The sequence below is a fragment of the Poeciliopsis prolifica genome, unplaced genomic scaffold, assembly GCF_027474105.1.
Source record: "Poeciliopsis prolifica strain line A6 unplaced genomic scaffold, Auburn_PproV2 SCAFFOLD015, whole genome shotgun sequence".
NCBI classification, from domain to species: domain Eukaryota; kingdom Metazoa; phylum Chordata; class Actinopteri; order Cyprinodontiformes; family Poeciliidae; genus Poeciliopsis; species Poeciliopsis prolifica.
Genome location: NW_026562390.1, coordinates 6,103,708 through 6,117,968, shown reverse-complemented (window position 1 = coordinate 6,117,968; position 14,261 = coordinate 6,103,708). Strand labels below are relative to the sequence as shown.

The following is a 14,261-nucleotide window of genomic DNA, read 5'->3' as shown; positions in this document are numbered from 1 at the left end:
TTCCACTTAATTTAAAAAATTAAGAGAATTTTTTAAATTCACTTCATTTCAATATCAAATTAATATCAATATCCGCCACAATATCAATATATTGTGGCTCTGATAGTGAAATTAAGTGAACAGATTAAATCATTTTGGCTACCTTAATGTTTTGGAGCAATCTTGCTCAAATTAATTGATGCTTGTCTGCCTTAACATTTTTAAAGGATTCTTCATATCTTTAGGACTTTTGAATTTACATCAAATTGTCAGATTTACTGTGGAAGTAAAGAAGGGATTTTTTATATATATATATAGGCTTATATAAAATTGCTGTTTGTATTCTTCCCCTTTTACTGTTATAACCTTAAATGAGACACAGTACATCCTTTGGAGGCAACATATGCAAGCATAGTTAATACCGGTGTAATCTTGTTTTGATTAAAATAGTATTTCTGTGAAGCCACAGAAGTATTTCAGATCGGCTAAGAAGATTTAGCCAATCTGATGACTGTACCCGAGTCGTTGATGTTGTCCACAATTTGACAACTAAAAATCTGTTTGCAGTTGCATTTACATGGTAATTTCAACTGTTGGATATAAATGAAAGCAGCTCTCACCAAAATATCAAATCTCGAAGAAACAGACTAAGAGTTGTAAACGCAAAGATGTTTATTTCCATACAAAATAAAAATCAAAGTGAGGAATTGCAGAAGCATAAAACACCAGAAAATACCAAATGATTTCAAATCCAAAGAAGACTAAATGAAACAAGAACAAAGGAAAGTTATCGCCTCTTCTGGAAGATGTTGCCTCTTCCAATTCCACCACGACCTCGTCCTCTTGCAGCCACTATAAAAAGGTAAAGAAAACAAAACTATAACAAAAATGTACCAAAAAATGTGTGGTTAGAAAATTATCACAAAGAAGTACCAAGCACAGCACAAGTACAGAAAAGAAGCATGAATAGGAGATAAACATATATAAAGCAATCGCAAAAAACAGCACGCAGTTCAACCATTTCCTCCTGGATTTTGTTACATAAAAACATTTTTATCAGTAAACACAATTTAAAAACTTATTGACTTAACCAAGCCAAAGATGCATGAAGTATTTTTAATACAAGTACAATATTATGGAAAAACGGCTTCCCTACTCACCTTGTGCTTTTAGAATGGCAGCTTTGCCTCTTCCTGCGCCAGAACCTTGGTTCTTGTTCTTCATGCTCTTTAACATGGGAGCATTCTTTAACATATCAGGTAGTATCAGAAAGCGGATTTTGCTTCCTCGGATGTAGACCTGTTCCAACTGCGCGACCCGACCATCCCTATAGGTCACGGTAATGTTGGACATCTATTGTAAAAGCAAAGAAAAAGGAAGAAAAGCTTTAGAAGTTTAGCTTGCATGTCATTATGCGAGGATGAGGACTAAAATTTCCAATCCCACTTATTTATTTGGCCACTTCTGCAAATCCAGCAAAATTAATGCACATAAAGAAAGCATTTCACTAACATCTGCCAGTATCACTTGTAATTATTTTCCCAACTTTTCTGTTATTGCTTTCTTTGAGCCATTGGAGTCATCATTAGTGTCAAATGTGGGCAATTACTGCAACAAGACATGATTCAACAAGGTGGATATTATATTGGTATGCAAAAAGTGAGGGAATACATTAGCTAATACCACATTCCAAAAGGTCATTTACACTTTTAATATTTCATATTAATATCATGACAGAAAAAAATGCATAATTTTCATGTTTAGAAAACATGACCACAGAATAAAAACACAACACTACTTTTGGAACAATAATAGTCGATATGGTCCAGGTTTACTGAATGCAAATTCATTGTTCCCTCCATTCAAAGCATGGTGTTATAAAGGCATCGAAGTAACAACATTACAGCACACTGTGAGGATTTATTTGGCATAGTGAATAAATATGCTATGATGACCAATGAATAAACCAAGCACTGAAGAACATCCCTGTAATGGCTTTCCAATACCATCTTTGTGCTCATAAAAATGCTGTTAACACAATGGTTAGTCAACAGGAAACAAAATAGAACAATGTACCTCTTTCATGTCACAGGATTTAAGCTCTTTATACACCACCAGTTATGAAAATAAGCTGATAGCATGATTTACATACTTTAAGGAATTGAAGTAGGGAAGGACAAAATAACTATGCCCAATACAAAATTGGGGTACAAATTAACAAAGGGGCAAATAACCCTGAATCTTAAGTCGCCTGACATCATTTGCTGTTGGTCTAACCTATGAAGGCAACCCATCAATATAGACAAACCAACCTGACAGTTCATGTTGTCCTCAGCTTCAATCAGCTTGCCTCTGTACACCTCTCCTGTGTTGGTCTCACAGGTCACAATGTGTCCTTCGGCCTCATGCAGGACCTTGATTGGCACGCCAATGGACATTTTTAACAGTCTTCCTGAAATACAACACAAAGCAAAACTTTACTATATCAGATGCAATATTATAAAATAATATCCTTTATTCAGTTCTCTAAAGAAATTCAATGCATCAGCAGCAAGGCGACAGGCCAACGGAAAACATACACCTCTTCAAATTGGTAATAATGAATAAAAAGTTAACAGTCTAATATCAAATATACTGCAGAAACCCATAGTTATAAAAATACCTGCAGATCCACAAAAAGATAATAAAAAAAAAACTTTACCTTGCATACAAAAAAAAAGACAACAAATGTCAATCTGCTTACTTTAAAATTACTTAAAATTACTAGCAGAAGTTGGCTGCCAGATTTGTCCAGGAATATCTAAATGAGCCAGCAACTCCACCAATGAACATATATATTTTTTTTCCTCATGTGCAAAAGATATGTACTCAAATATTGCATTAACTAGTAGATAAAGTCAGGGTTATTAAGTTGTGAGTGAAAATTGGAGTTGCATAAAATTGTAGGGGGAGTCTGTCCAGAAAAAAAATCCAAAAATGTATGTCCAAGCAGCACCCAAACACAAAAAGACCAGTTTTAAGTTACACTTTACAATTTCAATCACACTGTTAATACATGTCCTGAAACACCACAAATGAATAAAAGCGAATAAATGTCAACAAAAGGTAATTTTTCATGGAGGATAGGATTTACTGTTTTATTAGCAAATATTAATGAGCCATCGCAGCTCTATTATAAAAAAGGTTGAATCATTCAAAATTATAATCACTAATACTACTCTTTAGCATGAAGCAAGCAATTACATCTCGCGTAGAAAAACATAATCGGTGATTATAAAGTGAAAAGTTGACTGCTAGCTAACGACGTTAGCCACAATAGCTAACGATGCTAAGATACAACTCTTACTGACCAAACAAAAAATCTTCGAGATAATGCACATTTAAAGTTAATAATAAATCAAATACGCTGAACAATTAGACAGTTTCACACGTCCCAATTTGAATTATGCCCACTTATTTATGAAAATAACCAAACGAAGCCATGATAACAATTGAATAAATTAGCTTCAAAATTCTAACTCATGTCCAAATCGTGTTTGCGTAAAAACAAGTCGGAGGCAATTTTCTTAGCAAAAATTAAGATAAAGATGTGCAATTACCTCGGGTTTGCCTTGAAAAGAGGTTATTTTCTTGTTACTTTTGCTGTAGTAATTCCGCAACGTGCGCTTGTCGCTACTACTGCGCCTTTTGAGCCTTTTTCCTGCTACCCACAAAGCAACGAGGGGTCAACGTAAGTGCTTCCTGCAGCGCTTTCTGCGACGCATTGTGGGATATGGAGTTTTTTCTAACACAAAACGTAACCCTTTTAGGTAGGTACAAAAAAGTGTGAATGACAAGAATGTAAAGCGGAATATTTTATCGTATAATTTTTGACAGCAGCTGTTGTTACCTAGAACAATTGGTCAGTAGTTGGTGAAGGAAGTGAGTTTGTTTTAACACCCCGAGGAAGAAAAGTTATAATTGTATGGAGTCTTCCTCACCTGATGGGAGGAGAACTTTACATTTTTCTACCTATCCAAAAGAGACTTTTGATCTTAATGAGTTTTTTACTGGTTAAATAAAAGTAAAAAATAAATGATGAATTACATATTTTATTGGTGATAATTCAACGGTCCATGTAAGATACAGATAACCAGGAAATGAGATGCACTGCAGAACTCATTAACCACAAACTGGAGGTTTACTTAGCCGGAGATAGCTACTCATGTATGAATAGTAAACATGGGTCATTTTGCTTCCTCTGGAACCAACCAAGCTACACTAAGCTTATATAATTTTATTTTATTATTATTATAGGAAGTGCATTAGGCATGAACTACTTTTTTACCCATGCTGAAATTAGGCTCGTCAAAGTCAGTTGTTTATTTAAGATTGATTTAAAAAAAAAAGCTTTAGTCAGAGTGTGAATGTAAATAACAATAACAACAACAACAACAAAACTTCCATAGAAAGGAACGTCTGATATAGTAGCACTGATTTGCATCTTCTTTCTGAAAGGACACAAAACAATTTTTCATCATGACACAGTTATGGTTCATGGTTGACATTTACAACTTTATGAGATTCCATAAAGAGGCTAAATGGGATCCCATCAAGGTGCTACGTGAAACTTTTATTCTCTTGAAAAAATAACATTTGAATCTGACATGACCATCTAATTTTCATAAAACCTATAAACATAAATAATTAAAATAGGATTGTTTGAGCCATTTAAATACCACATATATCTGATGACAAGGTTTGTCAAGCCACTGATATGCATAGGATTTGAATCCACACATATAGCACGTGTTATGTAGAAGCCAAGCAATGTTTATTTTGGGAGACGTGTGTCTGGGATTGCTGTGAGGCACATAAAAGTCGCCTATTGTGGGCTTTTGCTACAGAGGAAGGACTTTTTAATGGGGAAGGAGAAAGCATAATGGGATAATAAAAGACATCATCAAATGAACCTTCATTTGATTTTCATTGCATTTGGCTCATTGATTGGCGTCAGCAGCCAGGCAACTCTGTAAACACCTCATGGATTGTAGGCTGTGGTTGTGTGCGTGGAATTTACTTGTGCATATGTGTGTGTTTCTATTGTTCTTTATGTGTGCAAGCCTGATTCAGAAATTAGTGACCTAACACGTCTATAGAGAGTTCACAATGTTCAAACAAACCTAATGTTTCATTAGGTAAAAGGTAAAAGGCCTTGGTATTTCAGTGCCTGTTATTTGTGTCTCATAGATGCTGTTAGGCAGTTATTTAATTGATCAAGGTATTGTTATAGAAACATTTAATTACTGTAAAAGGGAGCCGTACTTAAATGAATGTATTTAGGTATTTTTCTCTTACTCAAGAAACAGAGACAAAGAGCACTGATTACAATAGAAGTATTTGTGTGTTTGACAACAAAACACCAAACAATTCTTTTATTCATGTTTGAACAGAAAGGAAGCATCTGATTATACATCCAGCTTTGTAAGAAATGCTGTTTCAGTGTTTGAAAGTTAAACTACAATGCATGGCATGGAGCAGTACAAGGCTGACTGAAGATTTGTACAGTTATTGACATCAGTGATAAAAATCTGTAAAACGTTTCAATTTGATGACATTTGTTCAGTAGGGTGGAATACATGTTAAGAAACTTTTTGTCCTCACAAAAACTTCCCAGCACCCTTGCTGTCAAGGATCAAGGCTCTTTTTGCCAATGTGAAAGTCTTTTTTTGTAATGTTTTCAGTTTTGAGCCAACATTTGTATATGGGGTCAATGAAAGTATGAAGTGGTTTGAATAATTGATCACTTAAGAGATTGATTATAGGTCCAATGGTAATTTTTTGTATGGGTTTGAAGCAGGACAGCTTTGGCCAACTGGTTTTGTTTACACAGTTTTTATTTAGTAAACCCATCAGAGTCCAAATAAATAAATAATAATAATAAAAAAAAAAAAACATGTGCAAAGGCCCAGATAGCATACACACTGCCTGATCAAAATCAACATTTTTATGTTTAGAGTAGCAAAACTATTTTTTTACTTCTTTACAGGGTCTAAAAATGATCACTGTATGTATCATTGTTTTGTTTACAATATTATTTAACATTTTTGCTATTGCTTACTGTATACAGCCTGCATTTATTAGGCATTTCCATGGATGTCACTTAAACAACACGCAGAGAAAATATAAGCATCAGCTCATATTAAAAAGTGTCTCCTGCTTTAAGCGTCTTTATATTGATGTAGCCTGACCTTCATCTTTAATTTGGCTCATATCGAAAATAAAAGTCTAAGTAAATAAAAACAAGCCTTATGCTATGAGAAAAAAAATAGCTATTCTGTTCAGTGTTTTTTAAAATTTGTTTATTTTTTTTAAAGAAATTGTCTTCACAGGATTAAGTGTCGTGGTGGCGGAAAAATTTTTATATATGAACGTAAACGTCATGACACTTCTGTTATGTCTGTGGAGTTGCAACAATCAATCTTTTTTACGGAGACAGCTTGAACATTAACAAAATCAATGCAGCTTCCTCTGTCTTTCAACTCAAAAACATCTGCCGCTCCCTCTTCACATGAAGCAGATTCAGCTTCATCCTGTGCACGAAATGCCGTGCTTGGGTTCTCCTGCATCCCTGAGAAGGTGTCACTTTGCCCTTTGTATCCATTGTGGATGCAGCTGCTTGGCAGTACATCTTGAGTTGAAGACCAACGGCTGGAAGTTCTGTGATTAACTTCGTATCTTGATGGATTAGAATCAGAATCCAGGATGTAGCTATTCACCATTGTGTCACATGTTGAAACCTCTTTGCTCATTTGGGATGTCCGTCTGATGCTGATGCAGCTGAAATCTCTGCTGTCAAAACTCATTGTCCCAGTACCACTGCTGGTTGGCTGCCTCAGAATGTACTTGTAAAATATCTTCCAAAATGTGTGTCTAAACTCCCTGATGCGGTAGGCATAAATAAAGGGATTCACCACAGAGTTTGCGTGGGAGAGGATGATGGCGATGTTCATTACCCAGATTGTTGGACGCTTACAGCCTTTGCACAAGTGGTTCAAGCAGTTGATGATATGCACAGGAAGCCAGCAGATAGCAAATAAGCCCACAATAATTGCCAATGATTTGGCAGCATGCACATCCTTCTGCAGAAAAGAATGAGAAGAGTTCGAGGAGGAAGGTCTTCGTCCAAGAACAGGTGAGAATGAAACTGTGATGCTCATTCGACGGAGCTGCCTCCTCGCCACCAGAAATATTTTGATGTAGATGACCAGCATGACCAACAGAGGGGTCAGCACAAAGCCAAAGAAATTAAAATAGGTCATATAGTCCATAGGAACAACTGTCTCAAAAAGGCATTGGGTCAGACCTTTTGGGCAGCCTTTTTTTTCTGAGCTGTGAAGTGTTAAGTTTCGGCCTGTGAAACAGAGGCAAGAAAGATTTAATGTTAAATCCATAGAAAGGCTTTGAGAATGATATAGGCTTAAAGTGGGTTTAACTGGAAGCACAATAAACAGAATACCAAGATTCATGAATGTTAGTAGTTATCTTTTTACAGAAGAATGGCAAAAAAAAAGAATAGATAAATGGTTTGAAAGAGCAAAGAATTTGGATTCAATTAAGAAGCCAAGTTCAGAAAAGGGGAATATCGTTTAAGGGAACATTGAGGATGTTTTATTATATTTGGAGGCCATAAAACAAGCTTGTAATAATTTGGCAACTAGACTAGAGGTCGTTATCCTTAGGGCACATAGCCCTGCATGGTTTAGATCTTTTCCTAATCCCTTCTTCTCACAGAAATGTAAACTTTTTCTTTTGAGAAAAAAAAATTCAAAATTCAGTAAAAAAACATATCTTTTTTCAGCTGTCCTAATGCTAAATTTCAAAATGTATTTTGATGACAGAAAAATATGAGTGACAGAAGAAAAAAATGGCTGAATTTGATCTCTCACCTGTGTTCCAACCAATGAGTGGAGTCATGCCGATCACCGCTGATAAAGTCCAGCACAGTGCTATGATGCACTTTGCTCTCAGGCCTGTTACCAGACTGGTGTACCTAAATGGTCGAACAGAGCACAGAGATACATTATAGGGCAGAAAGCTTTGCTGAACCTCTTTATGATTACATCCCTCAAAGAACGGGTCAATATTTGCCAATTTTAACTGGATGTGCACTTAAATCTAACTGCATTATTTATTTATTAAAACAAATTGATGGTTTCTTAAAAGAAAAACATTACAGTAATCAGAACACATTTCCTTTTATGGCTCGCCTTTCCTATTTATGGGTTGATGTTTAAACACACCACAATCATGAATCACGAAAATGTTTGAAAACACTTTCTTAAAATTCTGTTTCTCATTTTCTTTGCAACAAATCATTATCAAATCCAATTTGCACTTCCCTGCCTTTTATAGGCACTTCCTTCTTTAACACATTAGATATCACAAACACATTGTGATATCTTATGCCTCATTGTGAATTAGATTTCCTTTTTCGATAGGCAGCTCATGCATCTTTTTTTTTACATAGATCTTTGTAGTGACATAGGCTACGCAGAAAAATTCCCCACACTAAAGAATCTTCTATAACATTATTCTAATACATCTTAAATATTAAAATGTAAAAATAGTGGGGATCTCAAAACGACAAGTCTCTTCTTTCAACAATTTCTAATCAATGACAAACAAATTTAGTGAAGGTTTTACAAGTCTTTTATTGTAGTTTTTGTGCCTATATCAATCTAGGCTCAAAATTGATATACTATAATATTATATTATAGTATTTTCAAATATTATAATATAGTATAGTATTTCAATTAGGTAAATGTAACCTCTGCTTATTTGAGCAGAGATGGGTAGAAAATAGTCATCCCCCCTACCCAAGTCTCCACCCCATGTCAAAACTGTTTATACTTTAAGAAAATTGTCTTGTTAAAAAGGCCTAAATTCTTTTTAATAACACATTTCAGAGGGAAATTTATTCCATGTAGTCACCACTAATTATTTTTGCTAAAGGTCCCGGAACTGTTTTTGGATCTAAATATGAATGAGAACATTTCCAAATATAAACAAATTCAGCTGGAAAACTAAAGTAAACATTAGTAAGGGCAAGTCCTTGAGTCATTAGTTCAAATACTCAACACTGTTACTTTGTTTTTGACTGAGATCCTGTGTGGGCAGGTTGGCAGCCTCATGGCACCAGTATTAACACTAAGTACACACTGAAGCCATTATCCAACTGCTTATGCAAATGCATCACCTGTTGTGGCTTACAAGATGAAACTTCCTTAACAGGAGAGAGCAGTGGTTACTAACCAACCACTCATTGTTCTGTAAAAGCACCCAGATTAGCAACAAGAAAATTCAAGGCAGCACTTAATCAATATTGATTTAAATGAGTACATCAAATCACATTCTGCAACTTTACTTCCCCTCAAGGCAGAAAAAAAAAATCTGTTCGTCATGGTTGAATCAACGTAAATCTCTCCAGATGAGGCTTAATTATTTCAGTTTTTTCTGAAAGTGAGCATTTGCATGTTTCTGGGCACACTTAAATATCATGTCTTGGGGCCTTCTTTGCTCTGACCTGAGCGGATTCTTGATTGCAATATAGCGGTCCACAGCGATGGCCAGCAGACTGAAGATGGAGCTCTGTGTGAGCACTAGCAGAAAGCAGGCGATGAACAGGCAACCGTAAAAATCAGCACAGAAACCCACACTGGATATGGATGAAAAAAAAGAACCATTACCGAACAAAAAGACAGCGATCACAACAATTAGAAGAAATCATCAGTGGATGTATCTCATCCTGTAATGTAATATTTCAGCGGTACAACATTAACCCTTGCCCTAAATTAGATAAAAACAAGGAAATGATACCTAATTGTGATAGCGAAGGGAATTGCCAGTAGCCCCACAGCGATATCAGCGACTGCTAGTGAAACCACAAAGTAGTTGGTGATGTTCTGCAGGTTGGAGTTCAGGCAGACGGACCAGCATACCAGGGTGTTCCCAGCCACAGCCAGGAGAGCGATCAGCAGCTCCAAGCCAATGTAAACCACCTGGTGGAGGTCCAGCATGGTTGTTTTTTCCTCTTTTTTTGCTTTCCTTGTACTTTCATCCCATCCAGTCAGCTCCTTGTCTTGTTTTCAGACACAACATTTTTCTTGCTAGACCGTTTGGTGCGACTTGAGACAAAAGGGATTGTGTCACATTGACAGTGACGCAAAGCAGAAAGTTCCCAGCACAAGCGTCACACGCTCGATGCCGAATTACGCTCGCACTTTTTACTGTCACGACTGCTGTGCTAGGCTGTTAGTCTTTCTCTTTTTCAAGTTTTGTTCAGTGAACAGTGATACAGCTGAGGATGATGCATCTAAAGGGGCTACTAAAGTAGAGAAGTAACCTGGAGAGGGGGGAATACAGAGAGTACATGGTGTTAGTGTGTTTAGCTTGTATAAACAGATTACACTGTGTTCAATGGACATGCAGTTACACCCACCCACCCACACACACACACGCATCAAAAAAGCCATCTATCACTGCATGACAAGGATACAGGGTCAAATCAAACAAGACAACAAGAGGCTTTTTATTTAGGGACAGTTTCCCAAAATTCCTTTCCTTATCATTTGAGATACTGACATACTTTTCACAGATAATTACACAAATAACTCAAACACCAACTGTTTGATGTTATTGCATAATCAAAGGAGCTCTGCAGAGTTCTTTTTATGGAAATTCCTGCATGTGATATGCAGATTAGGAGTTCTGACACAAACTTGTAACAATGTCAACAGACTTTAGTAATAATGACCTCAGACATCTGAGCTCAACTGCACAAAATAAAAACAAGGAAATGAAGAGCAGAAGTAAAGCAAAATGAACGTAAGCTCAAAGATCAGATAAGATGAAATGTAACGATTTAAAGAATTATGGAGCATTTTGACAGGATTTATTTCCATCAACAAAATTAATTGTACTTCATGTGAAACACCCACATAAAATAGAAAATTGCAATGATGAGAAAAAAAATGTATATGATTTATGACAATGTTAATTTTTTCTGTTTGTTGTGAATGTTCTGTAATCCTTATGTTCTGCTGCAAGTCTTAGCCAGGGTTTTCTAGCAAAATATTTTTTTTAAATTTCATGGGGATTCTCCTGGTGACATAAAGTGTAAATAAAAAAAAGTAAATGAGATAAAATAGTTGTGTACACTAAATCTGTAAGTGTGGCAAGAAGAAAAACATTTTTTGCCAGATATTTTGGCACCAGTGGCCTTTATTGAAAGAGTAAAAAAATACTGCTGTCATTGTTAAATTCTGCTGAATTTTCAGTTGATTCCTGAATGAAATGATTCACTTTCCTTATTCCAACAATGAGCTATTTAGAAAAATGTTAGCATGAGTCAGAATACAATTTAATGGATGCCTCTTTCTTAATTTTCTTCTCGTGCTGTTTGCTCCAAACGTATTTGGATCTTTAAAAGTTGAAATAAGTTCTTAAATTAGTCGGTTAATACTGAAATGTTACGACATCTTCTTGTTCTCAGTTTGAAGCTTAGAGCACTTTTACGTCACGGTTCTTCTGTGATTAAGTATATATTTATCCACATTGACACAAACACTTGTGAATTGATTGGTAGTCATGGAATAAAATGAGAAGTTTAGTTACGCTGATCAGTAAGGGGTGAAAAGGAAAAAACAAAATGGAAACAACTTCTACAGACCCCTGATGATTGCTTAAAATGTCACATTTACACTTCTGACATTGACTTAATGCAATGAACAAAATTGCTCATTTTGTTTTACTTTTGTTTTATACGACCTATTTATATGACAAAAAATAAATTTCATGAACGATCAAGCGAGCAACATGCAAAAAAATCTATGTTAATGATTAAGAGAGTAGTTCTTCAATAGAATCTTTCCCAACAAAAGATGAAAACGAGACAACGTTGCAAGATGCCACTGGAAAACATTCAAAATGGAAAGAAATGGTAACAAAACTAACAAACAGAAAATATGAAATGAAACTTGAACCCTGTTTAACATGATCTTAGTTGTGTTGTGGTGCCAATGAAGTGACACAAGGTTTGTTTATAGCTGCAGTGCAATAGGGTAAATATGCCGAGGAAAATTATGCTTGCTCACACTTCAACAATGACGCTCGCCTCCCAGTGAAAGATCTTTCCGCTGTAAGATAATGAAATATTCTTATGTTGCTGAGTCATTCCCCTATTCACAGCAAAACTGAGCTACAGTAAAACTTTCTTTCTCTTGTCCTTAGAGTCTCCCAGATGCCTTTTGGCAAACTCCAGTCAAGCGGCTTTCTCATTGCCTCTTTCCTATAAGCTTTGATTGGTGAAGAACCCGAGTCTCTTCCATCTTGGCTGCTGAAGATTGTAACTCTTTCTGAGTAATCATAGTCAAGTCAGGCGTATTTGAATATCACATTTCAGCAACAAGGAAGTTCAAAGTGCTGACATGATGCAAAAAACAAAAAACACAATAAGCAATTTTGAAACAAGCAGCATTTGACAAAAATAATTGTCATCATACATCAGATATTTAAAACAATGTTTCTTTGTTGTGACCTACATAAAACGGTCTGGTTGTGGCTTTCTTTAAATAGTTATTTTTGTTATTTTTCCACAAAGAAAGCTATGTTATTTTACGTCTACTTCACAATTACGCACCTCTTTGTGTCAGTCTACCACATAAAATCCCAATAAAACACACAGAAGTTGGTGGGAATTTTTTGTGGGAAAAAAGTGAAAATGTTCAGGAAGTGTGACTTTTGCAAGAAAGGGTAAGTAAGTCTTGTCAACACTTCTCAAAAAACAATTGATAAAGATGAGAGTTGATTATCTATCTGAGATCTAAAAGCATCTGTGGAAAGCCTCCCTAATTCTCATGCAGTGTAAAACAAGAGCCTAAGCATGCAACTGCTATAAACATCCCGGGCAGTCCTGAACACCTATACAATGTGCATGCTTCCCATTATGTATTGGCTCAGTAGTGTGTCATCTAACACTGGAAGCTGACTAACTAACACCTGACTCCACTGAGAAATCAGTAAAGTATGCAAAAAAGGGGAAAAGATGGCTCAGAGCAACAATCAATGCAAACACTAAAAATACAAAGGGAGAACAGAAGTTTGCACAATTTACTTCCCTTTGAAATATTTCTCATTTTGCTATTTTTAAACACGTTTTGAGACACTTCATTAAACATACCCCTCTGAGCCACATGCAAACGTGCAGCTCCACCATCAGTAATCCAGACGTGCAATCTGTTTCTGCTATCGCAAAGTCCAACTTTTCCTCTGTTGCTTTGCTGTTTAGGAATTCAGAATGAAGGATTTATCCAGTCGCAGTAAAAGACCTCTTGAGGTTGCAGCAGATTAGAGTGCAAATCCTCCAAAGCATGGCGAAAAGCAAAAACATTTGATCAAAGTCTGCAATATATCAGAAAAGACCGTTTTCTAGCTGATCTCACTGACAGAAAGAGAGACAAGAAGCACTCAGGACTTTGATTATGCCTATATAAGAAACAGAGGAAGAGGTGATAAGAAAACGCACGTCCTGCTGGAAAAGATCTGCCACTGTCCTGTCAATCAATGTATCAGCTCAGCTCCAACAAAGTCCAAGGAAAACAAGAAGAGTTAGAAAGGAAATGCTCATTTCCAAGAATGAGAAAAGCTGCTGGTTTTGACATATTAATAGAAACAGGTTTTTAAGACGGGAGAAACAGAAATGACAGAAGTTTCTTTAGATTTTTAGATCTCAGGAACTCAGCGCAGTGTCGTTTAATCTGAACACGGATGATAACACTATTTGCAATAAAGTATTTATTCTGACCCATTCATTTTTAGAAAAAGAAAAGGTATGTTTCTATAGCAGTACTAGACTGCTTTAAGAATAACAATCTAAATGGGTGTCAGTTGTTTCAAAGGCCCTTTCGGTTTTACAGTGTAATATCTGTAACACCCTGAATACAATTATTAGAATATCAAACTACCTTCAATCAGCTTCAATCGCACTTTGGAAAAGTAATCCTCTCCTTACCTGATGGATGAGAAAGTTGATCTCGCTGCTTCGTGGGTTTCGTTAACCCTGAAACTGCAAACAAACGAGTGAGTTACAAAGGGAGACAGGAAACATGATGAAAAAAAAAAAGTTGCAGAGATCGCGCCACAGGCGCTGCCAGTGACGGTGCGCACCGACGCGACGCAACAGGAAAACCAAGAGCCGCAGCAGGCGCTCCGCTTGCGTGCGCCTTCCCCGAAACTGCTGCAAC

The 14,261-nt window shown here is 36.2% G+C and overlaps 2 protein-coding genes across 2 annotated transcripts; both read right to left on the bottom strand.

Annotated features, from left to right (window-relative positions):
* Positions 1–633: 633 nt before the first annotated feature.
* On the bottom strand, positions 634–3,697 carry snrpd3l (small nuclear ribonucleoprotein D3 polypeptide, like). The gene is made up of 4 exons (XM_055040398.1): positions 3,579–3,697; positions 2,292–2,431; positions 1,140–1,332; positions 634–831 (listed from the first exon to the last, which is right to left on the bottom strand). The coding sequence occupies exons 2-4, from the start codon at positions 2,415–2,417 to the stop codon at positions 767–769; spliced, it is 384 nt and encodes a 127-aa protein (XP_054896373.1). The 5' UTR covers positions 2,418–2,431; positions 3,579–3,697; the 3' UTR covers positions 634–766.
* Positions 3,698–5,355: 1,658 nt separating this feature from the next.
* On the bottom strand, positions 5,356–14,102 carry adora2ab (adenosine A2a receptor b). Its single transcript, XM_055040030.1, has 5 exons — positions 14,030–14,102; positions 9,838–10,363; positions 9,545–9,676; positions 7,908–8,011; positions 5,356–7,372 (listed from the first exon to the last, which is right to left on the bottom strand). Exons 2-5 carry the CDS (start codon positions 10,035–10,037, stop codon positions 6,399–6,401), a joined length of 1,410 nt encoding a protein of 469 aa, XP_054896005.1. The 5' UTR covers positions 10,038–10,363; positions 14,030–14,102; the 3' UTR covers positions 5,356–6,398.
* Between the last annotated feature and the right edge of the window lie 159 nt (positions 14,103–14,261).